A 27351-nucleotide genomic window follows, 5' to 3' on the forward strand; every position below is an offset into this window, starting at 1 on the left:
GCACAACTCTAAATACCTTCCAGCTAGATAACAGGCTTCCTTTCTCTTCTCTCTCCTTCCTTTCCTGTATCAGTGTCATACACAAGTGTAACTTTAATTCTGCTGCAGGTCACTTACTGCATTTCCTCCAGGTCTTAGCCCACCTGTAACTCCATCCAAACACCTCAGGCTTGAGTGAAAACAACTACAATAAAGAACAACATTTAGGAAGGGGGAGGGAACCCCAAAAAACAACCCTCAATATCCCCAGCTACCACGCCCAAGCCAGCTGAAGCCTGCAAAGAAAGTGTAAAATATCTGCATGTCCTTATTTCTTTGACCAACCTGTTCTAATCAATCTTTCCTGAAGCATATGAGAGCATGGTCTGGCCATTAGACAGTAAACCAAAAAAGTGGACACACAGTGTCACCTAGTGGCATTGAGAAATTACTGATTCTTGAACCTGGAGACTAGAACAGTATTTCACCCATCTTTTCCCAAGGTCTTCTCAAAATACTGCTTATGAAATGAGTCTTCAGACTCAAAACAATGTAAATGACAGAACTTTATTGAAGATTTCATACTTAGCAGAATTGTTAAGAAAGCAGAATATTTTACATCTCATATAGTTAGAGCTAATTCTCATGAGAATACAGTACAAATAAAAGCTAATATAGAAGTACATCCTCCTTCCACCATTCATATTCCATTATTCATAAAATAAATGTAGTCAAATTTAAAAATACACTAAGCTTCAATCCTAGGAATCAGAAAGTCTCACTGTTCGTATGGGTTTATCCCAAATATTTTGCAATACAGCATAATTTCATAGCCGTAATGAAAAGATTCCTGGCAGCTTGGTACAAACAGGATTTCATAATTGTCAAGAGGCCTTATAATTATCTGCAGTTTTAAATGAATCAATGATGAAATCTACTAAAAAAAAATATAGGAAGAAAAAAAGAAAAACACTTAAATGCATATGAAATGCAAAAGTAATGCCCTGCAGGCTCCAGCAAAAGTGTTGATTTGTCTTCAAAGAGCCCTGTCAGTCAGCACAGCTTCTGGATAAGCACTAAAATACATATATTCCAGCAATGGGCATACTATTCCAGTTGCACAGAGTAAAGAGTAGAAAGTCTTCCACTGATCATAAGTAGTTTTGAGATTAAAAAGAGAAAATCATGTTGCACTCTGTTTAAGATGCTTTAATTGTTGGATTCGAAGCACAAACATAATTAGGGTTTTCATTACAAAAAATATATCCCAGCTGTGCCCTTTACATGTATTAAAGTGCATTCAGTTACTATTTTTAAAGCAGGCCAGAAAGTCCCTTTGAAACTGGTCCCTAAACACTGCAGTAGCATTTGTAGTGGTAAAAGTAGTGTATTACAGAAAGCCTGTTTCACATCACCTTTGTGAGCACAGTAAAATTCTGTAAATTGTTAGTGGAATAAGTACTAAGCTCAAAAAAAAGATAAGACAATTCTGTTCTTATGCTGTGGATAGAGAATACCTGTTGAAGCTATCCCACAGCAACAGTTATTCATTTCCATGCATCTAAATATGCTCTTTGCAAACTTCAACAGTACTTCCGTATTCAAGATAATGTGCACATATGATTCCCTTACATGTCAATGTGCAGTACAGCATCACTTTCACAGAGGACAGCTGCTTCTTAAAGCTAAAAATACCAATTTTAAAAGGCCCAGCACCTTGAAGCAAATTTTCTTGTAAAAGGCCAATTTAGTCTTCATCTTCTTCCTCATAGTAACGATTCCGTTTGATCTGTTCTTCCACAGACAGATCTTCTATATCTTCACCCTCCCAGAAACCAACATCTTGGGATTTACGATTCTGGTGAGGAGATGATTCGTTAGCAATCTTGTTGGCTAAGCTGGAATGTTTAGGAGAATTTGGCTCAAGAAATTCTTCACTTTGAGTTTGCTGATCTTCTACAGCCTGTTCTTCCTCATCCGTCTCTGTGCTCGCCTGGCCATTTTCTACCAAGTTATGCTCTTCTACTTTGCTATCAGACAATTCCTGCTCCTCTTCTGCATTTTTCTTTTCAGCATTCTGGATGTTCCTACTCTCAACCTTCTTATCTTTTTGCTTTGTGTCTGTCATGACCTCTCTTTCCAGGTCCTCACTTCTTTTCAAGATGTCTCTCTCTGTCTTAGAAGGAGAAGATAAATTCTCTGTTTTATGGCCTTTAACAGACATTGTTCTAAATGAGGCTGCCACTGTGAAGGGACGACTTCTCTCCTTCAGTGAGGAAGATCTTCTTAACTTTTTGAGATCCAGATCCACATCCTCCTGCACATCTGGCTTAGAAAGCTCTTCTTCTGGGGGCCATTTGGGTTTGAATACTTTGATGCCTTCATCTAAGGCACTTCCTTGAATACTTTGGTCAGATGGAGGCGGCCAGGCAATCCTGAGCTTTTTCGTTTCTGCTGGTCTCTCTTCTCTTTCAGGCAAAGCTGAAGCTTTTGCTTCCATGCTTGCAGCCAGAACTCCTACTTTTGCAATTGGGGCATCCTCTACTCCAGGACTTTGAGGACTTTCTGCTGCCTGTACATGAACAGTTTTCTCCAGGGATTCCTCACACTCTGTTTTGCTTGCCCATAATTCCTTATGCTGTTTGTGTCCAAAACCTTCATCATAGTTACCTTTAGCTTTGAAGAGCTGATTGAAATGAGGCTTGCAGTAAATGTTCCCACGCAGAGATGCATAAGTCCCAAGACTGTTCAGAAAGATATGAAGTCAAACGTTAACAATCCATATCTCAGCTACCAGGTGTAATTTTAGTTCTGTTACTGAAGAGATTCAATTTCAGTCTTGCAACTTGTTTAGAAAAGACAAACTTCACTGTGGTCCCAGTTTCCATGGATTTGTATGGTTGTCTTTTCAAATTTTAGAAGTTGTCTACAATTATATTTTTCCCCTCATATAAATGATATTAAGAATTTAAAATAGATTGCACCAGGTGCAAAGGCTACTGGCAGAACTAGGACTATAATACTATTCCTACGCTCCTGTTCAATCCACAGGATTAAAGTTGCCTTCACCTTTGCTAAGCCTGTACAGCATCTTATTCAATTTTTGAGAATAGGGTATCTGAACTTTCTAAAAGGCAGCCAAATGTAGCAGTATGTTTACCTGAGTTTACTGTTGCAATAGGAACAGCGGAAACAGCTGATGTGAAACACCTGCTGGTTGGCAAAGAGCCTCTCCATTGGGTACACCGTCTTCTGACAACCAACACAGATTTCCTTCGCTGGCAACTGAAACTTCTAAGGGAAGAAGAGAAAGCTGGTTAACTGGAAAATGAATCAACTGCTGTGAGATTTGGCTTGAGTTCATACACAGCTTCCTGACTTCTCAGAAAATTTGCAACATTTCACTTTCAGCAATTCATTGATAGTTATGGTACAGTGGGTACTGACAGGCAGCAAGCAAAAAAAAAAAAAAAAAAAAAAAAAAGGCAATCCTGTGGGCTTTCTGTAGCCTGGCTTTGCAGTAACCCAGGATTTTTCCCTAGTGAATTCCACAGCTGAAGCATCACTAGTTAAGTAGCATTTGAAAAGCAACAATAGATAAACTAGATTCTCAGTCACAACTTTGACAGAGCCAGTTCCCGGAAAGCTACCTTGTTTCTGCAACCTTAACTTTTCTTTGTTGGAACATGATGAGGAAATATTAAGGTAGATTACAATCAGTGAGAGATTTATCAAAAAAATCAAAGAATTAAGCATAGGAAGAGAGCCAAAACAACCTCAGAAGAAAAGGCAGGGGGTGGAGTAAGAAGTGGAACAGGCTGTTGAGCTGCCTGTTAGGAGTGGAACAAGCTGCTCAATAGTCTGAAACAAAACAATTTTGCTAAATACTCTCCTCTCTTAAAGAAGAGTAAATAGTCTCAGAACAGATGTAGGCAGCAGGAAACATTTCTGACTTCATTTGTAAGCAATTCCAATTCTGTAGCAAAAAAAAATATATTCAGGTTTCAGGACACACAGCCCTCAAATTTACTCAAGACTTAATGTTAGCAGGGTTTTGACATTAAGCAGCTAGAATTGTTTATGTACTCACAAAGAGAATTTCCTGAGAGTTTAGTGTAAGGGTAAACTTAAACACTAAGGAGTCAAGTGTCACTACTGTGCTGTATGGGAATAGTTTCAGATTTTGTTTTCTGACAGCAACAACGAAGCAAGTATATTCTTCATGAAAAGAAGTCACTTGATGCTGTTCACTTCTTGGAGCCTATTAAGATTGTCCAGTAGGAAACGCACTTTAATATAAGAGAAAACTAAATAACAGGAAGATGAAAAATTGTTGGTTTTGGACTGCATGTTGATTGTAACCACTCTAGCAATGGGGTAAGAGAGTGCCCAGGCTCCATATCCATGTATGAGCAGAGACACATTGATACTGTAGCTTTTTAGGTTTTTTAGGGGTGGAAGAAAGGGGGAGAATACAAAGAATGATCTGCTACAAACTTACTAAAAAGCTTTAAGGAAAAATATGATGGTTAAAGAAAAAACAGGAAGGTCACAGGAAGACAAATAATTACAGCAATTTATTTATAACAGACTAGAAACAATGGGTAGGCAATGAAAGTTACAATATGTGAGGGACAGATTGCTGAAGACAGAGCCAGCTGAAGTCACTTTGTCACAACCATAAGGTTTGCTGCAAATTTAATTCCAGTTTAACAGGTTTCTATTTTTTTCCTTTTAATTTATGTCAAGTTTAAGGCATTGTTTGAGATTATACTGAAGTTCAAATTATGATGACAGCTCGACCAACAAAAGCTTGCAATCTCAGCATTCAGAGCTCCTTTTGGGAAAAATAAATAAATAAATAATCCCCCCCACCCTCTGGGTGTTGTCAAAACTGCACACAAATTCTCAATGTTGAGTTGCTAAAGTGCAGTCTCAAACACGAGATAATTTACTGACCCAAACAAAAATCTAATCATCCACACTTGCCACAGAGAGCAAAACAGTAACAATTTGCTTGCCATTCTTCCTGGGAGTCAAGTTTTGCAGGAATACATTACAGTGCTGGCATGTGCTTCTGCAATACACATCCCCTGCTAAGAGGAGGAACTTACTTGTATAACAATGGCCCTGTGTCTGATGGAGAGGTGTTTTGGGGTGTGAAGAGAAAGAATTCCTTTCCAGGCATACTACAAATAGGAGCTACAGGAGGAAGGTGAGGCCCAATTAACATTAAAAACTTGAGAGAGAGCTGAGAGTTGAGCTCACATTAGGAGGGAAGCAGAAGGCAGGAGTAGAGATTAGGAACCAAGAACAGGAAACAGAAGCTGGAAGAGACAAATAGGAACCTTACATGAATAAACAGCATCTAGATTTCTATCTGAGCAGTGCAGCATCAAAAGCAGTAACAAGGTAGAGGACTAAAATGGTTCTAACACCAGGTTGTACAGGGGACTAAAACACATAGCTTGCATGCTTTAACAGATTGAAATCATAGAAAAGCTATAGGCAGCTCTAATTTCATATAGTGGCATTTAGACTCCAGAACACTAGGAAGCCACATCTCACTCGTCTTGGTGAGGTCAGTGCTGTTCCTTTCAAAGATGGGGAAAACAACAAAAGCACAGTTGTTTCCTCAAGAGTGAGCCAGGAAGTCTGTGGCAGCACACGGACTAGGCATCCTAACTCCAGACAGCACACGTGACAAGCAAGTACAGTGTGATCAAATGTTCAGCACGGCAGTTTGTGTGTTTAATAAGATTAGCAAATATATTCCTATCCAAGACGTTCTCCACCTGCTTTATGCTTTAGAGCTCCTGCTAAAGAAAATTTAAAGACTTGCTATTCAGAATGCCAAGCTTGAACTTTGTGGAGTCACCTGCTAAACTGCCTTTACTGTAAAGATCCTACCAATTGCAGTTGCTTTGGAAACAGCTGGAAGAGGAAGGCTGAGAGCCAGGTCCCAGCCTGCTGAAGGCTCTGAAATTCAGTATCAGGACTCTCAATGCCAGTCTCTAGAAACTCTGACTTTACTAGAGGCACAGAAGAGCCCTGATAGGATCATCATCCTGACTTCTCTGTTCAATCCCCTTTTCCTATACTGAAGAGAAACAGATTGCCACTATTACAGGGACACACAGTTCTAAGTGCCTTCAACTGCCTGTTGCAGCAGGCAACTCCCAGCAAGCAATTCAAACTTCATCTTTGAAGAAGAACTGACAGTTTTGAGCCATTTTTCCTTTCTGAATTTAGGTTCCCATGTGAACACAGTCTGAGGAAGACTGATAGGATATTGATATAGTCACTGCCAGATTCCTAGTGAGCACATTGGTTGTATAAAGGCTTTTCAGTAACAGTGAAGAAAGTTGATTTTTACCATTGCTAGTGTTTAAGAATAAATAGCTGCTTTACCTTCATTGCTTTTGGCGGAGATGTCTCCGTCTGGCCAAGCAGTTTGGAACCAGAGTTTTGCTGTTTTGTGTTGACAGGTTTCTGAACTTCCGTCTCGCTTGCTATCTTGAGCCCAACTAATGGAGAAGAGCAGGAAGAAAATAACTACAGTGATCTGAAAGCCATGGAAAGCTTATTCTGGTAAGGCAGAACTGCAGTCCTACCAGCTAAGGGCCCCAGTGTTTGCTTTTAAATCTTTAGATCTATATCAAGTAAATTTATTTTAAAATGATCAGTCTACTCTTCTAATGAGTGTTTATACAGAAAAATTTGCATTGGGATATCAAGGAAACTAATATACAGTGATCCAACATCTAACTCTCAGGAACTGTTTTTCATTTCTGCAAAGTGTTCAAGTGTGGGCTCAAGTAGGTGTAAAGCTAATACAACATAAGAACATGTTTAAGCAATTTACTGAGTAGGAACTTTTATAGCTTTGGACAACACTAAAGATATTTGGTAATTGTCCTGCATTAATAACTACATTCAGACTACTGACTGGTAGAGTATTTGCTACAGCCATTAGTTTAAGTCCAAATGGTGAGGAAGCTACACTTAAATATGTTAAATCAGACCAAACATAGATTACAGATGTCTTAGAATTACAATTAAAAAACAATTTCTAAACATGAAAGAAATTATTATAGCCTTGGAGTTAGGCACAGGACTGATTTTTAGTAGACAGTAGTTTTTTACTAGGTCAAATTCATCATTTGGTAAGAGTGACCTTAAGCATCATACACACAAAGGGCAGAGTTTCATATTTTTCCTCAGCCATGCAGACTACTCTTCTTGAGGCAGGAGAATGAGTGCTTACTATTGCCATCCTCAGAAAGACCCGAATGGGAATGCAGGCTGTTTTCACCTACAGGAGCCTGCAAGAGAATATTATACAATGAGCATCTTTGACCTTCACAAGTCTGAATAATCATGGCCTGAGTAACACAATAGGCAATTTGTTGGAGTGAGGCACTTGAAGAGGAAGAGACTGGCCACACTGAGGTACACACGAAAGTACTTGCGGTTCTGTAAGGCACAAGGCAGAGTCCAGTTGACTGCCAAGAATGTTCAGTCCTTGCCACAAGGCAGACATCCTCACGCCTTCACACCTTTGGCAATATTCAGATCATCTGTTGTAGCGATCACACAAACATCATACTTTTGCGTTCCCAAAAACCTATAGCTTGTGCACCTCTATATATTAGTCTTCAGAAAGCCTTGTTGCTTTTGCTGGTGTACTTCCCAGGTTTTCTTTCTAAGGAATCCCTTGCCACCAAAGAATAAACATTCACTGGAATTCTCATGATCTCCTCTGAGATTTGACAAATCTAATTTTGAAACATTAAACAAACACAGTAGTTTTGGTAAAAGAAAAAGAAGAAAAAAGCTGAATTTTCAAAAAGGCTTTCTAGAAGTTTGGTGTTCCCAGGTTGGGACAAACATGCCTGGACTTATCCTGTTCATCCTCCTCCAGAAATCATCTTTTTTTTTTTTTTTAAAAAAAGACAAACAAACTTTATGTCAGTGTCTGAAACTGGGTTATACATAAGTACAGATAAGATTCTTGATGTAGATTTCTTAGTTAAACATGGCCATATTGTTATTCAGTCAAATACAGCTAGAAGCAATGACACTGAGAAACTGAAGTGCTGTAACAAGATTAGCTGCAGAACATCACTAATTCACTTTAATGATTGAAAGGTTCATCGTAAACAACTGAAGTTTGCAAATTACTGCAGTAATGATGAAGCAAGTTATATAAAATAATATACTTTGTTCTGTTGAAAAGAACAGCTTTAACACTAACATATTGGGAAGTGCATCAGCATGGTCTGTATCTGTAAGAGTCACAAGTGTCTGGTTATTAAATCTTTCATGAATTTAGCATGGAAGGGACAGAAAAGGCTAGCAAGTTCGTTTCCTTTTTTTTTTTTTTAAATCTTTTTCTGCCAGAGATTCCCATTTCTTTCATTTACTAATAATAGTTTTAATTACACCTAATACCAAATTTATCCTGTAATTTTAAAATGACACGACTATGACTCTCAGACACTGTTATGCTCAGGTTCTTTACCATTCTTGGACCCTTCAACAGAACACAACACAGTAAGAATGTCAATAAAGTAAACTGAATAACATTTCTTGTATTCAGCAGTAATAGTCAAGTCTTCCATTCAACAACAGGGAAGTATTCTGATTTAACAGGTGTTCTTTTAATTAACTCACCTTTTAGCAAAAAGCAGCTTCTACCAATTAAACATGAAGCTGCTCAGCTGTCAGAGAGAAACAGCTGAAAGCAACAATTTGGCCTGCTGCCCAAGGAAGGCTGAAAAGCTCTAAAAGCCCTCTTGGCATTAGGCTGCCACGTGTTCAGAATGGCTGGAATACACAGTACCCCAATTATTATTCAGCTACTTTTATCCCTTCTGCTATCCCCAATTTAGTATACAACTGTCTGAGCATGCTTTAATATCCCTGTATTCAGAGTAATTTAGCCACATTTACAGCTGAAGCTCAAAACCAGGAACAAACCCAAGCTGGCATTCTCAGTTACATTAATCATAATTTAGCCACTAAATGCAGGAGAAAGTGACCCACTCCCTTTGCTTGTGTCACACAAAGCTTTTCATATGTATATTTTCTAAACATCAAACAAATACCTAGCTCTAAAACATCATTTTACAAGTAGGGAACATGACAAAAAAAGTTTAGGTGGCTTTCCCAAAGTCATCAAGTACTAATGATAGAGATAAAAAAAAAAGTCTTCAAAGGTTTTGGCTGTAGTCAGCTGCTGAAGCCATTAAACAACACATCAGCATGATAATCAAGGATGCTGCCACATTAAGGGTCTGTTATGACTGAGAAAACAGGAACTCTCTAAAAACCTGTTAATAATTTATCTCTAGATATTCTCTACAAAGGAACCGCTTAAAAGTTTGAGACCTGCAGAGCTTATAGTTCAGATAGAGTCTAAAAATAAAATAAAAATCAGGAATTCTGCAGTACGTAAATAATTTACATCAGCTGGTAATGTTCAATTTCCAGATGATATGTGGAACAAGCATTTCAGCTCTGCCTCTTCAACTAGTTCCACTTAAAGTGAAGTCCTTGATCTTCACCAGTATAAGCATCTTACCTTCTCCCCATCCTGACAGGAAATGAAGTCCTCAAGACTTGGTGGCATATTCTCCTTCTGCTCAGATCTGTAATTCTTGAGTTCACTTTCACTGGCTTGAATCTCATTCTATAGAATAAAGCACTTAAAAGTTGACAGGTTCTTTCCCCTAGGAAAGTACTTGCTTTCCATTTCTCTTAAAATCTTTTAAAAACTGCTTTCCTAGAAAATGGTCATAACTAAAGGGAAAGGCATAAAAATCTATACATACTTAATAAGTGATTCTATTGAGGAAGAAAGATAAGGCTGTAGAATTTTACTCTATTCTATGGATATAATGCCAATGTTTTTCTAAAATAACCCCACCCTTTTCTCTACTTCTAGATTTCTGCTTAAAATTTCTCTTTCACTTCCTCTTGCTCACTTACATCTCCCCTTTCCAGAACAGTTAACTTTTCATTTAGAATTACAAGTATTTAAGGACAAACAATGTATGAAACACTGTGTAACCAATGAATACAATTCATCATAAAAGCAAGTTCTACCCTTGCTTCAACACCAGTCAAAAACCTAACTCTGTTATCAACAAAGTCTTAGTACTTGACAAACTGACTTAAAATTTTCTCAAAAGAGTCTTTCAGGCATTTAAAAAACATCCAGTGAAACCTCATGCTTCTTTCTCCAATTATCTTGAATCCTGTGGCAATGAAAGACTCGTGCCTTTCACAAGGCATCTTCTCTGTAACATGGAAAAGAAACAGCCAAATACCAGCAGCAGCAGCTTACTGGATTTTATAAACAGGTCTACACAAAAAAAAAGTCTAATAGGAATGCAATTGAATGCTAGTATTGTAAAGTACAGATCCATAAAATAAATATCCTGTCCATCATCTCTCCCTCCCCTTCTTGTATCACTTGCAGTGCTATAACAGGATTGCTTCTCACCTATACTCTAACCAGCTATAAAAAGTGTCTATCAGTTTTAATTTGGCTCTAACTCTACCACAATGTCCTCAAAATAGTTGTTCCCAAAATAGATTATGTGACACACACTAAGAGAAGGGAAATACAAATACCAAACTACCATATCCAAAAACCCATAGTTCTTTCTGGCAGCAGGGAAGGAGGAAAAAGGAGTTATGGCTTCTGCTGGAACACAGAAGTACTGCAAACTCTGGCCTCAGCTGCAGTGACTTGCTTCCATTTTAGCTATTGTCCTAGTCAATGCGCCAGGCCAAAATCAAAAGAGATTCTGCCAAATGGAACATCTCCAAGAGCATCAGGCTGGACCCAAACTGATAGCGTTTGAGCTTCATAAACAAGAGTCTCAAGAGGTGCCTATGGTAAATCTCTATTTCCTTGCTGCTAGGATGTAATTTAGTAGATCAGCTACAGATCTTAGCCACAAACTCAAAAAGGCAATCTAGCAACTAAATACAGGTGAAAAATGGGATGTAGAAATCAGTAATTAGCAGTTAATCAGATTTGTTGCACTGCCTGCAATTACTTTCCATTCATGCCATGAAGTTGACTTTCTTCCCAAGGGCTGCAGAATTAGGCCCACACTGCATATGAAATGCAGAAATTGTTTCAGTAGCATAGATTTTTGCATCTGTATAAACATACCCAAGAAGCTTATGCTCTTCTAAAGTTTATGACCAACATTTTTGGCTTCTATTGCCAGTGCAAGAGTTCTAACTTAAAAAGCTCCCACCCCTTGGAATATATCAATCTGGTTAGAAAAAGATGTACTTAACAATAAAAGTTCCCACTACTAAACAAAATCTTTAGACAATTCCAGCAAATGCACTTAAGTACTTCCTAACAAAAGCTTAGATTCTTGCAGTCTCTTCAGTTGCATTAGCTTGCCGTGATTCATTAATTGCTCATTTCCTGTTCAAATAGCTGCAAAATTGGCACATGTTAACTCACTGCAGCAGAACAGTTGGATCATGTAATGGATGAGAAGACTTGAAGGAAGGTGATAACAAAAGGGAGGAAAGCTGACTAGAGAACCAAGGCTGCTGGCCAAGAGATACTGGTTCCATTCATTGTCTGACACTGGAAGTTGCCCCATCTTACTGCGCTTCACTTTCCTCTAGTTTACAGCTAATTTGCAAATGCTGAATTGAGATTTTTAAAGTATATAGAGAGCTACAGACACACAGGGAAAGAACGTCAGCTATGTTTCAGAAGGACTTCAGTCAGGGTGCCAGCAATTAATTTCTTAGAAAACGTTCAATATTATTTCATGAAGATGCAAATTCTTCCTGCAGCCTGTAGAGGAAACTCTTCATTAGAAATTACTCTTATGAGAAAAACAAAACAAAAACACACACTCTCTTCAAAACAAGATGACATTATCTTCAAAAAGCCTCGTTTCCATAAGACCTTCTTTTCAGCCTCAAGTTGAGGTAAAAATTCACTTCTATGAAAGCCAAAGAACAGTAGACTTACCAGAAGGTTGGTGGCAGTGCCCTGCTTGGACACAGCTGCCTGATACTTGGCCAGCCTATCCTTTATTGACGTTTCTGTCAAGCGAGGCATGTCCAGGCTTTTCTTGCTCTCTGCCTTATCTGAGCCGAGTACTGGACTACTGTCTAATAGATGCCCTAGAAAAAGAATTATGTAAGTAGAGAGTAACTTTCATGAAACACCAATAGAGATTTACAAATCCCATCCCTTCACCACTACCAAGACCACAGAAATTCCAGATCTGAAAGCACAGGCTTATGCTCTAAGTTTTGCAATTAATCTAGCTCATTTCAGCAGTAGCATATTCACCAGACACAGAGTCCAGCCAGCAGTCTCAGAAGCAACAAAAGCAAACAGATTAAACCTTGAAGATTGTCTTGCTGTTACTGTTAAATGAGAGCAGCTACTACAGTGGCTAAAGAGAAATATACTTCACTTCTGTAGTGGAATAGCTTTCAAAGTCTTTGGGGGAAAGACATGGGAAGTGAGGGAGGAAGTCCTACCTGCCATTTCCAACCTCTCTGTAAAATTCAATCTCTCATATGACATATTACAGCTGAGGGTCTCAAAACCAAACACATTATGAAATAATTCAGTTTTGCCTTGCTCATTTTGGCAGCATAGTTGTGAAGCATCTGCTTTTATCTCAAGAGGAAAGAAACATTTGGCAGCAACCAAGCTTAACTCTTTACATAGGTCCAGATCTCCCAACTCCCAGAACTATTCACTAGTGCTCGCCATCTATCCTTCAATTTTGCTGCCAAATGTTAGCCAATTCAATTAAAAAAAAAACAGCTCCCTTTACTGTTCTGCTATCTAACTTCCTTGTGTAAGGGTCAGCACTTTATCATTCTGTATTGAATGATAAAGCTATTACTAGAAAGAGACCTTTTGCTAGCTAGTGGCCTTGAATGTCTAAAACATTATATGGATCATTAAGGTCCCTCTTGGGGACAATAAATGAGTATAAGTAGTTTTGCCATTCTCTCAGTATTGCTCAAATGAGGACATAATCCGCTAAGTAATAACATATAATATTAGCCATAGGCTGAAAACACACAAGTCTGTAAATGCTGTGTTAGAAAAATGCCTTTAAGTGTACAAAAAATATGTAATTTTGCTCAAGCCATAAGGCTAGCTGTAGTTGCCCATTTCTGGAAAAGGTAGGAAGGAGGAGGAAAGGAATTAAAGCAACAGAAAGAGGGCACATTGCCTTATCCATTTGTGTAACAGATAAATGTTTGCTACTTAGTTTCTAAATTAGTTTAACTATTAAGGAAGAAAACATTGCCCTAGGACTAAGACACGGGAGAAAAACAGGTTCAGTTCTTTAATTTATTAGTTACCAACTGTGCCTTGGTGTCCTGCACTTAAGGGGATAATGATTTAACATTCACAGTGCGATGTAGTTCATCAAATGTGCTGTTCTCAGGGACCTTACAAATGGAAAATGGCTCCATTTCCTTTTGATTCTGAAAGGCATAAGGCTATCCCCATCATATCATATCAAGTAGTTTTATAAATTGGAAAAAGAAAAAAAGTTGAGGATCACTAACCTGAGGTACTGTGGCTCTTCTCTCCTTGGCCAACATCAAAGTCCTCTGAAGAGTAGCTGTTTTCAGAAATCCTCCTACCACTTGCTGCTGTCTTCCTCTGCTCCCTAGGGACCTGTTAGAGACAAAACCCACCTATCAGCTGCCTGGACAAACAAAGATTGCTGCGTATAATCCTTTAAGATGCACAGGTGTCACTAGCAAATCTGCTTTACTAGACTAAACAAGTCTAGCAGGTGACATCCTATTTAACCAGTATAAAGTTTGATCACAGAATACCTAACCCTCTGTCACCTGGAAAACACTTTCTTGAAGAGGTCCGCAGGTGCACTTTGACTGGTTGTCTTTGTCAAAAAGCCACAGAACCACAAAGAGCACATTCACAGGCATTTACCACTGCAAGTACAAAACTTCAGTCTAGTTGTTCACATCACATGCAATTTATTTGCAAGTTAATACGCAACGTCAGTTTATGAAGACTTAAAATCAGGGGACGAGAAAAGTGATCTACCAATACATATGCACTGATTTTCAACAACAGAAAAAAAGAACAAATACTATGGTAATGAAAATTATTTGAGTTATTTCTTTTGACTTGGATAGCTCATGCATTCAGTACCAAATAATTCCCTAATTAGGTCTGATAAGGCTGAAGCTTAAGCAGAACAGTGCTGGAGATAAATATTCTTAGATATCCAGGATAATCACTATCTGCAAGGCTGAAGTGCTGGACAGGGTGTTTTATAGCACTGCCAGACAGATGCTCTGGCTGGCTCAATCAGATTTGATAGTCTTCTATTGAGACTGACTCCCCAAAAATCTAATGCTCAGTTAAGGAGAAATTTCAGCAGTGTCACTAAATACTCATGAAGTGCAGAGTTTGACTTCATCAAGATAGGATGTTTTCACAGCTGAAAGTCAACTTATAAAATACTAGAAGGTGATGGATCTTTCGCCTCTCCCTAGGAAGAGTTAAATCACAGAGCCAATTGGAAATTAAGATTGAGGCTAAAATAGGGAAAAAAGGCAGTTTTGGCAAGATGCTACAACCACACATTTTTTTCTCCCACTGCTTCCAATAAGTTTCTGATTTGCTGGTCACCAAACTGAAGGAAATTCCAAAGTTTTACTTTAACAGAACTGCAGTGTAAGATAATCACTGTGAAAAATCAGGCGGCTTTGGCATACAAAACAGCAACTTTACCAGGAATGGAAAATGCAGCTGAAAAACCTTTTTTTCCATTAGCATGGGAAACATTTTTTATTTGTGGTTTAAGACTTTGGTAATGTTTCTTACTGGAAAAGAGCTTAGCTATGACAAGTCTTTTCCTTCCACTGAACGTGTTGATAGGTTCAGTTTGGGAGTGTCTGCACACTTGTAAGAACTTGCAGATTCTGTATTCTGAGCAAACTATCCTTAGATAATTCTTATTCAGCCTATGTCCACTTTAATGTCACCTTGAGCCTACAAATCTAAAGTTCTTACAGCTCTTCGAAAAATAAACTGCTGAGTCTAACTTTTGACCAGCATATGTAAAAGAGAACTGCAGGTAGAATGTATTTGAAGACAAGATCCTTTGAGGACACAGAAGAGAGAAAATGTTTATTAGCCCACTTAAAACCCCTGACTGCTTCATCTCTGCCCTACTGACTTCAGAGAAGTTGGGTTTCTTTCTGTTAAATATAGCACCACATACATTTTCTTGCACACAGAGAGAGTGACAAAGCTACAAACAGAACAAATATGTTTGCAATACAGATGTGGGAAGTTTAACTGATTAGCAGAGTACATAAGGAAGACTTCACTACTAGGGAATGAAGGTCTTAATTCAAGAACTCTAGTTGAAATGTCTGGGATTCCAATCTCGCTGAAAGAGACTACTAACACTTTTAAGGGGAAAAAAAAAGTCAGAAATCAAGACTGGAAACACATTCAGATTGCCTCTCCTCATTCTCCTTTTCTCAGTCTCACTTCAACATACTTTCACATAAGTCTTCATCTGGTAACATCATGCTGAATTGCACTTATGTTGAAAAGACAATGAATTCTCTATTATTGCTAAAATAGAGAAATTAAACTTATAAGTCTTGGCAAAGTACCACTGTATTGTCAAACAACTACAAAAGATGTTTAACAGTCACCACACCAACAGCAAGTTCTGGATCAGGCTCCAGAACCTTACCTAGATATACACACAAAAATCAAGCTCTTCCTCCTAAGCAACCAGAAAACCCAGATTTTTGCTAGCAGTTTAGGATTCAATTTTCACAGACTCAATCAGAAAAAGACTGTTTCTGATATTGTCTTCATCTGACTTGAAGGTCACATGAGTTCTGACTTAAGGGCAAAAAAGCTTTCCTCCCCATCTTATACCACCATGCTGAGGAATCCACTGCAGCAAGAAAAGTCAATTATCAGGGGCAGCTATCTCATGACTCGTTATAGAGACTGAGCTAATGAGCACTGCAGCTCTCAGCTGAATCACCTCCACAGCCCTGCCTCTCCCCTCCGTCAGTCCATCCATCTCCTGTGCCACCTTAGGCATCCCTGAGTGATACAACCAGGATAATTTCCCCTGAAGCACTTTTCTGGAGATGAGTTGTGTGGCACAGTTAGACCATGTCTTGACAAAGGAAAATCCAAAACAAGTTTAAAACGCCAAAATACAAAAGCTTAACACAGAATTCAGAGACAGGTCTTAATACTAAAAACTGCAACTGTAAAGCCACCATTAATACACACATTCTTACACTGTGGGAAAAAAAAAAAAAAAAAAAAAAAAAAGCAGTGTAATAGGGAAAAAAAAAAAGTGTTTACCAAAGAGAAGATGAGGGACTTTCTCTCTCCACTACAATCAATAGACTGACCGCGGTTAGGGCAACTGCGGTTCAAGGAAGGCAACACTTTAGCAGGAAGGAATCCATGACTCTCAGCCTTACACTCATGACGCCCAGTTCCGTTTACAGTCCTGACTAGGTCACTATTCCAGTAGCACAACTTTTGCTACCTGCAAAATGGATAAAGTATTCCTCGTGTCTGGAAAGCCCCAAGGTTCTAAGACAAAAGAGGCAAGAGCAGAAGCACCACAAACAGAGTTAACAACATTTTGCCTAGGGCGCAAGGAGCTGTTAGGCCAAATAGCAATAAAAATTACATCTACTTCATTACATACTGTGTCAAATGTGACCCTGCACGTTGGTTTGGTTTTTTTTCCTTCAAGGCAAAAACTTACTCTGTCTTGTGTAGTTAACCTAATTTGGAGACTTTCTTTTAAATTGTTGCAGATATGCTTGGCTTTTCTTCTAAGCTTCCTTTTGTAAGCTTTTACTGTGATTTAATAGGAAGTATTATTTGAAATCAATAAAGACCTAAGATTCAGCATTTGCATGGTACTAAATCAATCTAGATTGACATGCCTGCTTTGATTCCAGCTAACACGTTCAGAAGCATTTTCTTCCACAAAGGTACAAAAATCTGCCTTGCATCTAAATTGCAGATGATGGAGCAAGACCTGAATGAATACATGAATAAATTAGGTGGGTTTTGTTTATGTCCCTGAAAATCAGAATAGGTTTGTTTCTGTTGAATGTGATTTAGAGTGCATGACTGGGTCAGGAAATCCAGGCTCTAATCTGGATTCTGCCACATGCTTGCCCAGCAGCCAGGTATTTGCATTTTACCTTTACAGCCCCAGTATTATAGCCATGTTGCTACTTATACAGATGTTTTGTCAGCAAAGCTTTGACAGCCGATACAGAACACTGAAATAAATACCATCCCTGAGCTGAAGCCTTCCTTGCACTTAAACCAGTGCTTCATTAATGGACAGAGTTCAGGAAAAGCACAAATGGAAGAGCCAAAAGCCAGCTGCCACAGCTCGCAGTTAGCCAAATTTACACTACTGCTCCAGTTGCTTCCTACCATCGTGAAAAAGAATTGTGTCCCCATACTATGGATAGACGTGACTGCATGACATCATCCTCCAACTCTCAGATAAACTCCCAGAGCCAGAAGTCTTACAATAGTGCTTTTTAATCACAAAGTCCTCCCCCCTCACCCACACAGTTAAACTTTAGAACACTTTATGCTTTTTCTCAACCTCAATTAAAAAGTAACCAGACAAACTTGGGAAAAGAACAAGCAGAGTTTGGAGGAAACCTAACCTAAATAGTTCCATATCTACTGTATGATGGGTTCTGTGTTAAACTGATTTTGAGCAGCATTCAAATGACTAAGCTTGACAGAAATACCAATTCCAGATTCAGTCAGCTCAGAAACAATTTATTCCCCAGGCTAAGATAAAGTTACTTAACGCCCATCTGCAAAACGGTACTTTCCTGTGGAATCCCGACTGATTAATCCTACAGCCCCATCTCCGGGAACTGCAATCAGGAGATCACCCTCCGCAGCCAGCCTCTTGCATGGGGCTGACAGTAGAGGCACCTCTTACATAGCAACAGAGACTAAAAAAAAATGTAAGTTGTGAAAGACTGCTTTGATTGCTATGTTCAGACCCTAAACTCATTTTAACGTAAAGCTTCTCCTCTGAAGTCCTTAACTATTACATATTTAAATAACTTTTGTATAAAATTTGTTTGTTTTACTCAATACTGCAAGAAAACCACCCGCAGTGAGACAAAGCCAAAAGTATAGGAAACTATGAGAAAACTGGAAAATCCACCAGCATCTAGGCCTCAGGACTATGTTGCAAGTCAATGGCATATGCAACTCATTTTCTAGTTAAGCAATTCTCCCCGGGGACACACAGTCTGCAGTCCACATGCGGGATCAGATTTCATGAGCAGTTGCAGGAAAATGCAAGCCCTGTGCATTTGCAAGTCAAAACTAGTGAAGGCAGGAGCTTGCCTCGCTATCTTTGCTTACTTTTCCCTGTGAGAATTTTTGTTGATAAGAAACGTTTGTTCATATACAAAGATGAGAAGACAGCACAGAAAAGATGGAGTGTTTGCTTAGTGCTTTCATGTATACATCTGGATAGATATGTTAAATATAAATATTTTATATATAAATATGCATAGTTAGCCCTGGAAGTCTGGCAGTGCTTCCATCTCATCTGCCCGCGACTGTTCAAACTGTTATTTCTTATATATATTTTTACGTACCTCATTTCAGTCTTCAGATAAGATATAGAAAATCCCAACTTCCTTAAAAATAATACTTATATATTCCATACTTATTTTTTCGTCTTTAATTGATCCACTCTATCAAAACCAAATTCAGTTAAAATCCGCAATGAGTAATCACAAATATGCACAAACCCAGGCGCTTTATATAGCTCAGTAGGTTACTAACACCAGCTACCTTAAGTTGCAGCCAGAGCAATGAATAAAATTGTTCCTTGCGGCGCAGCGGTCCGAGCCACTCCCTCCAGGGGCTTCTCCCGAAGCCGAGGGGCAGCCGGGCCGCAGCCGCCCCTCGGACCGGGGCGCACCGATCCTTACCTTGGCCGGAGCTGCTTCGCCCTTTTCGAACATCATCTTCAGTTTGCTCAGCGGAACGCTGTACTTCTCGATCCTCGCGGCAGCGTCCGCGTTTTCACTGGCTCCAGTCTTTTCCACTTCTTGCCTGGTTTCTCTCATGCAGTTTTCCATGTTACCACCCTCCAGCGAGCGGCTTTCAAACTTTCCGCGCTCAGCGCCGGGGCCCTGCGGCTCGGAGGCCGGCGCTGCCGCCGCGTTTCGCTCCGCGCCCGGCGAAGGAGCCGAGCTGCTCCCGGCCTCGGCGCCGGCCCCGGCGCTCCGCTGCGCCTCCTTGCCGGCCTCGGCGCCCGGCCCCGGGCTCTCCCACTTCTTCTTCAGCACGCTCAGAGTCCCCCTTCGAAAGTGAGGGGGAAGATTTTCTGCGCTCTGAAAAGAACGAGAAGTTAACTCCAGTTATATGCCTGGCGAAGCATTAGAGCGCTTCCTTTAAATGCAAAAGGAAGTTAATGGCTCAGTACGGATCGCAGCTCTCTGCTTTTTCAGACAGCTGTGAATAGTTACAACTGTGCCACATGGAGAAAGCATCCAGGATAGGGGAGGGAGGAGGGGGGAGAAGAGAAAAGTCAGGAGCTAAAGCAGGAAGTGATCAAACAGGATGGCCTTATAAGGAAAAAGGGAGTCAAGGTCTAATGAGTTAAATGACACACAAAAGGCTTGAATCTACACATGAAGGAGAGGGACCAAGATCCACATAACAGGGTCTCTACTCCTAGAACAAGCAAACAACAGAAAAAGCAGCCATATGAGAGATGGGTGGTGTGCCATATGTAGCAATGTCTTCCAGCTGTTTCTGAAGACAACAGTTAGGCTGTTCCAAAAAGCTATAGATTATTTTTCTGAAACAACTACTTTTCTTTTTTTGGAGTTGTGTACTTCTACCATCAGTTAACTGTAGCATTTTAGTTACAAGAGATCTCCATCTTCCATACTTCATACCATACGATGCAAGGCGCAAGCTGACTAGTGACTACTAATTTCTTTGTGCTCATGTTTATAAATACCAGATAATTAGGTGGAATTTGTCTTCTATTTCACACAACACATTGCAAGCTCTAGACAGGATACAAACACACAAACCACAAGCTCTGCCTTACCATTGTGAGTTTGATGGTAATACATGGAGCAATACTCCTCACATTCAAGTGCTTTCCAGACTAGTTTTGCTTACAAGTGGTTACCTCTCCCCAGAGTAACACACCACCCCACATTTGATTTGTTCAGATATAATACCTGCCAGCATGGCATTTTTGCTGTCTGTCCCTTATGGAGACCACTACATATCAAACTCACTGCAAGTGGAACAGGTCTGTAAGGCTTATGGGAATTAACCAGGATTAGCAGCTATATTAGGATTTAAGTCTCTCACCCTATTACTCTTCTGGTCACATTTTGAACACTGCTTTGCAAATTAACTTGAATCCACTCAGACTTCAAAAAGATCAGTGTGTTAGCTGACTGTATTTAAAAGAAAGCACTAAAGTTGTAAGGCAAATGTTGAAACATAGAAGAATTAGTCAAAACTGCACATCAGGTTCTAAAGGAACATCTCTGAACACAAGGCATATTGCTGCCTTTGAAGTCCTGGCGTACTTCATAATACAAATCCTTCTTGCTTGGGACTTGCCTATCCCAGATTAAACAAGCAATGAAGAAAATTTAAGTCTGGATAGTAATTTTTACAACAGTAATTTATCACACCTAGATCCTGAACAGGAGAATGTTTCCTCAAGCATTAAAGAAATCAAGGATGCACGTGTTAACAAAGACTTACCTATATATCCTGTAAATATCGCTGGTCTTTTTAAATGAATATTAAACTGAGGATCTGCTTACAAATGCAGACTTGCAATGTTAGTGCTTGATCTTCTACCAGGGTCCCCTGGCCCCAGAACAGTGAGTGCATGTAGTTCACGGGCAGGGGATGTGAAGCTGTTACAGAGCCAAAAGGAGGGCTCTCCCCTCATCCAGGAACATTTTGAACCCCTTAAACCACTTTAGAGAGGATTCCGTGAAGGGGTTCTACAGTTATCAGATACACACATTAGATTTCAGAGAGAATCACAGATTCTTTTAAGCAGACTTCTGATTTTAGTTATGAAGAGGTACCACATACTTGCCTACAGCTAAGACCAAAGAGGTGGATATTCATGTGTTGTGGTTAGAACTAAAGACTGACAGCCAACTGTTTTTGGCTTTTGCTTAGGACTGACTTGGTGATTCAGCATATAGCTTTGGGCAAGTCACTTGATTTTCTTGTATTTTATTCACACTGGAAAAGGGCAAGGGGAATGGGCCAAAGCCAGAAACTACATCTAGCCAAGTTTTTTGTAGGACACATGGCAACAACTTTGATATTCCCCAAATCAACTGTCTCAGGAACAGTACATGTAGGTGATCTGTTCTGATTGCAGGCTATTGCTTATTGCCAAAGACACAAATACTTACATTTCTTTTTTTCTCAGCGGTGGCTTCTTCAGCTGCCTTCTGATACCTTTGAGAACGAAGAAGGAGGGGGAAAAAAGACAGCTTTAATCAGAATATTGAATGCTCTTGAAGATAGCTGAGATTTTCTCCAGCAAGGATTTCATACACTCCCCAGATCTATCAGATAAAAACAGATGCTGTAAAAATGATAGTAAATAGTATCTGAACAATGTAAAATGATAGACACATTTTAAGCCATTCAGTTTACAGTAATAGCATGCATTAATAATTTTCATTATCTAAACACTCTTAGCCTCAAATATAGACAATTTACCTTGGAATGGCTCTATTGTTTCCCCCACCCAGCTGTCTACTCTGACCCCTTGCAGGAATAATTCAGCTATTTATACAGCAGCTGCTGAACCGTAACAAATTACAGCTTGGCATACGAGGAAAATCTACATAAGTGCCAGTTTATCTTACTATGCTGGACTGTAAACTGCAGCAATTCAGCAGTTGCTTCATGAGCAGCTGAACCATCCTAGCAGTGGAAACCGTAATCACAGCCCTCTGAAGATAAGCCACCCTGGATCAGGAATCAAAGTCCTTTAAGAAGCTACAGAAAACTCCCAGCAATCTGCACTCCACTCCACTGGGCATAAGCACACCCACAACTAGGAGCACATACACCATGCCAGTCAGGATACTGCACAAGTTGACTGCACTTTCCTTTGGAAATGCACAGATTAATCAGATATGAAGAATTCTGCCATATTTACTGCAACTAGATATTTACTATAACTGAACAACTGTCAAGAGGTTACAGAGAGTAAATGAGACAATAATAATAGTCATCAACTTCAGCCTTTAAATAATTGCTGGTGTCAAACCTATCAGAGGGCTCAGTAACTTCTAAGAAAAAAATCTCTTTTGTGCAGATACCTGCTCTGTTATTCAGTTCTTCCTTGAGGCAAGTGATTTTTTCCCCACTGTGAATGGCATTCTCCCATATGGACCTCTCTCCTTGCTACTGTAGAGATCAGAAAGACTGCACTCTTACCTATTTCTGTTCTATAAGCTGCATTTACTGTGTAGCTTAAAGCTGCTGGAGGAGCGTGGTCTGCCCTCTTTGATAAATGCAGAAATATTAACTCATGTCTTCTATACTACACAGTTTCCAAATGTTGAATGAGTCATGCTGCTGAAAAAGTAAGTTTGTGGAGGAAGAGAAGTCAATACTGGAAGAAGCTACAAAGAGACCCCTGGGGACGAAAGTCCAGTACCACAGTGGAAATCAGGGATCGAGGATTGAAGAGTCCCAGACAAAACTGTAAGTTAGCCCACTTCAGTGCCTTGTTTAAGTCTCTGCTGTTAGTTGCAAATTTGTGCCTCTCTGACCTATCAAAACTCATGATCTAAACACTATATGAGACAGAAAAAAGTGTTTTCACGTACAAATATTTAATGAGAACAATTTAGAAAAAACTATACTCCTTGCTGCAAGTGTCAGAGTTGGCAAAATCAATAGCACTGTGGTTTTTCAAGGCATTGATACTGCTGATGTAGACCCTACTTGATTAGGAAATGGCAATTTGGATTACTTCCAGTAAGCCCTTTTCAAAGGATTATCAACATTTAGCAAGATGACCAGGTTCTGTGAGTGAATAAATTACTTAACAGAGTGGTCAAAGCAAGCAGCTTTTTCCTAGGACACAGTACTTAAAGAGTAACAGCTATGTTTCTGTAAGTCCAGATTGCAATTATCCTCCCTCTATAGACTCTGTAAAGTCTCCCCCACACTCAGGATTTAAATACTCCAAAACCTTGCTATACTATTAATGCAACAGCCAAGGGAACTTGGTTGTGCAACTCCCACTGAAAATCCCAGGCATAGTCTAGAAACACAAGCTCTTCCAGAACACACATGTAGGCCACGGCCACTCAGCAACAGTCTTTCCCAATTTATTAAATATTACTTTATTATTTGACTGTCATTTATCATCCATCTCTCAGACAAAAGGGAGAGATGATATTCCTTTTCTACACAGTATTGTGAGACATGAGGAAGGGGGCATTTGTAAAAGACATGAGTACTTTGAAATTCTCCGAAAGAATTCTTCCTCGGCAGTTACATCTGTAACCAGAAGTTATCAGAAGTGCAGTTTTTAACTGGTACTCCAGTTAGCCAATAAAGCATTACTGCTAGATTTTGTAGTGCCAGGCAGGAAATGCCATGTTAGAGAGGAACCTGTGCACCTCACACTCAGGCTGTAAAAGTCCATTCTGATTAAGTGAAAGTCTGGTGGCAATAGCTACTACACTCCAATACTCCACCTTCAAAAACATACTGTATTTTGACAGATAGTGTTGTACTTTCTTTTCTGCTAGCAGAAAGAAGAGATTATAATTTTAATTGTTGTAACAATGTAATTTATCAGTAACTAAAAAAACTGTTTGCACAGCACATACCCAACCAGAAACTTAAATGCCTACAGAGCTTTGTTATTTTTAAGAAAGAAAGCAACTGCCAGTGAAGCAGTCATTGTTGAAGGTACCAGCTGCCAACCAACACATACTGACTGTGTTCAAAACCTCCCTACACTTACTTGGAGAACCTCTCCACAAGAGCTGATGACTTATTCTTGTTGACTAGAGAAAGCTCTTTGGCAGTGATTCTCAGAGACTGTGAAATCCATTGTCTTCTGTTAAATGGGGAGGGCTCCATCTTATCACCACGAATACCTGCTCATGAAAAAAGTATTAGTCATACAGCATGAACGATCTGAGCTGAAAAGTGGTTTCACAAAACGATTCAACACTAAGCATCATTCAGGTGCTCACAACACGTGAACGTTGCCACCGTGTCCTGATCACTCAGGCTCTTCTGTATCAACTGTCTAAGAAAATGACATCATATTAAATTTGCAGTTTCCTCTGAAGATGCCTTTGAGATGGTCTTCTTGATAAAACACTAGCCACAATGAAAGGGGTAAGAGATAAGCTGTAAGGAGTAAGAAGGAAGCTGTGATTGAAAAGGATGCTGATGTGAAACTGTATTTCTTTAACACGCACAAACGTGTGCACACTCCAGGAAGCCCTAGTATGCCCTCTCTTGTTCTGGCTTCTCAACCAAGTATGCTGGCATTTATGTAAGAAGGCTAGAGTTATGAAACCTAAGAGGATGTAATTCCTATGCAAACATTTTTCTTGTACCCTTGTGGTGTTCGTTCTGAACGCGGCAGCCGTTTCCTTTGTGAGCTGAAACAAGTCTTCTGTTCAGGGAGGCAGCTGTAAACCTCATGTTGCAATAGCTATCAGTTACCTAAAGGAATAGTTTTAACTGCCCTGTACTGCTGTAGACTGGAACAGATTTTGTACAGTTTTTTACCACAAAAGCCAACAAGACTATATCAGATTCTTTTTCTTTACATATTTATTTATTTATTTATTGTGGAGGAGGAAAGGAGGGGGAGTAATTTAGAGTTCTTTGATAAGACCAAAATAAAACTGGTAGGGCAACGCCTTTCCCTTTTTCCTCTTTTCTTTTATCCCTAGTCTTCTCACGTCACACAATGCCTGTAGCAAGTGCATTAACTGATCCTACAGTGCTAGGATCGGTGAGGCTGAGCTCCTTCTCACTTTTCCAATCAATTTCTTTAACTGATTTGCACCATTAGGTCACAGAACGCTGGAAGTCTGAGTACAGGTGCACACTCCTAGATCATTAGTCACACTTTAGATGGGAGCACATTAGGAAAACTTGACATGAACAGTCAGTCAAATGCAGGGAAGACCATGTTTCTGAAATCCTCATGTGCATATAGCATATAACATAATTGCTCATTAAATGACAGAGACTTGGGCTTCTGCTGTGGCTCAGTTCAAAAGAATTCAGGTATCATCAAGCAAAGCCTCACTGAGTCCCTGAGAAATCAGATCAGAGGTACCAGTGAACTGGGTCCGCGAAGCGCCTGCTTGTTTCTGGAATGAGAGGACTCTCTAGTGCTGCACCCTGCTGCTGTGTACAGACAAAACAAGGAGCAGATAAATGTTTTGCTGTCCTCGTGGACATACAGGAAGAACGTGACTTTCTCTAACATTCCTGAATTCACCTGATGTAGTGGAAGGAATGATGCACCATGCCAGTACATGTTTTTCAAGACAATGGTTTAGATGGTACATTTAGGTGTACAGATTGAATTATCCTGGCAAATAACATAAGTTATGCTGTTCCTGTTGTAGTATTGAAACACACTGAAGCTACTATTCACTTTTATGTTTCCAGTTGCTGCTTACTGCAGCTTCAGATTCACATCTTCCACTTTAGGCCATCCCTAAAATACTTGCATTGCCCCTTCCAACCGGAGTAGCAACGCATGCTGAAGAGCTACTTTTTGAAACTCATGGTTTCCAGAAACCATTTTGTGTCATTAAGTCACTCTCATTCTGTTAACCTGTGCACTTTTGTGGAGATTTACTGGACTAGAAAAGGATGCTCTCCATCTTGCAGGCTCAAAATACCTACCCATCTTTGCCAGTTGCACAAATAATCATTCACAAGGAAAAAGGCTCTTCTAATTAGAATATAAGAGGAGCACTCATTTTTTTCCTCACCTTTTTAAAGCATATTAACCATGCAAGTAAATAATCATTTCTGTGATTACAAAATTTAGTCCCTACTATTAATGTTCAGTAGCAAACATTTAGCATATAGATTTAATAAAGCCATACAATACAGACACAGATTATAGATTATATTTACACCCCAAAATATTTCCATAAAAAAAAATCTGAAACATCTGTGTAAAGCTACAGATTAAACTTTCGTTTTAATATTGAGCCAAGAGATTATCTGAGGCACCACTTGGCACTTGAAATTGTCTTTTTCAAAACAGAGTCAGTTTGGTACAGGGAACAGTGGCCGGGCGCTTGTTCAAAGAACCGTGGCAGAGAGCAGGCTACCTGACATGGAACGACAGGTTGAACAACAAAACAAACCGAAAGCAGGTGAGAAAACGAAACATAGTTTAAGTGCCCAGAAACCCCCCTATTCTTGATGCACTGGCAGTACATTGCCCCCAGGAGTGACTGCTGTTTTGCAGATGTTTTTTTCTCTTATTGTACCTACTGTTTTTTCCCTTTAAAGCCAGAAGTACACTAAGACTATGAGGACCGTACTGGAAAAGGCCCGTTATAGAGGCAACAGCTACTGCTAGGGCTTTCAAATGGGAAATTAAGCAGCTTGTTTGGGTTCTGAGTTGCCAGAAGAGACACGAAACAGAACTCTAAGATGCCAAGAAACTCGTGCTCCTTCGCTTTCAACGCTGTTCCACACTCTCAGCACCTTCCCAAACTTCTGTAGTCTCATCACGTTCAAGCATCTCTGTCCCTTTCTTGCTGCCCTTATGAATAATTTATTCCAAGTCATTTCAGGAAATAGTCCTTTATTGTAAGCATTAAAATTTAAACAGGAGCGCAAACATTCTGCACGGTGCAACGGAGGGAACGGGCGTTCAGAGCAGAAAGGGGACGCGGAGCTTTGCGAGACATCGGGGAGGGAAAGAAGAGCGACCGAGCCGCCGCACCGCACCGTGCCGCACCTGGCCCCGCGCCAGCGGCCCGCGGGAACAGGCTGACACAGCGAGCAGCGTTCACGCGCCCGGGGCCCGCCCGCCCCGCCGCTGCCCGCGGCCGGCGCCGAGAGCCGGCGGCGCGGCGAAGCGGGGCGAAGCGGGCCGGGCCGGGCCGGGCCGGGCCTCACCCACTCCCCCCCCCCGCCCGGAGCGGCCCCCCGCCCCCTCCCCACGCACCTGCGGCGCCGGCCGGAGGCGGGTCCCGCGCGCACCTGTCGCG

At 40.1% G+C, this 27351-nt stretch overlaps 1 protein-coding gene across 2 annotated transcripts; it reads right to left on the minus strand.

Moving 5' to 3' along the window:
* Positions 1-530: 530 nt before the first annotated feature.
* On the minus strand, positions 531-27351 carry LIMA1 (LIM domain and actin binding 1). Of its 2 annotated transcripts, XM_062597172.1 has the most exons (11): positions 27309-27351; positions 24105-24240; positions 21520-21565; positions 19036-19440; positions 13576-13687; positions 12002-12156; positions 9566-9673; positions 7247-7304; positions 6391-6506; positions 3140-3273; positions 531-2723 (listed from the first exon to the last, which is right to left on the minus strand). In XM_062597172.1, exons 2-11 carry the CDS (start codon positions 24221-24223, stop codon positions 1727-1729), a joined length of 2250 nt encoding a protein of 749 aa, XP_062453156.1. In that variant the 5' UTR covers positions 24224-24240; positions 27309-27351; the 3' UTR covers positions 531-1726. The 2 variants fall into 2 exon arrangements, with proteins under 2 accessions (XP_062453156.1, XP_062453157.1); XM_062597173.1 differs by lacking the exon at positions 9566-9673.

This window comes from Rhea pennata, chromosome 29, assembly GCF_028389875.1.
Source record: "Rhea pennata isolate bPtePen1 chromosome 29, bPtePen1.pri, whole genome shotgun sequence".
In the NCBI taxonomy this organism is placed as follows: Eukaryota; Metazoa; Chordata; class Aves; order Rheiformes; family Rheidae; genus Rhea; species Rhea pennata.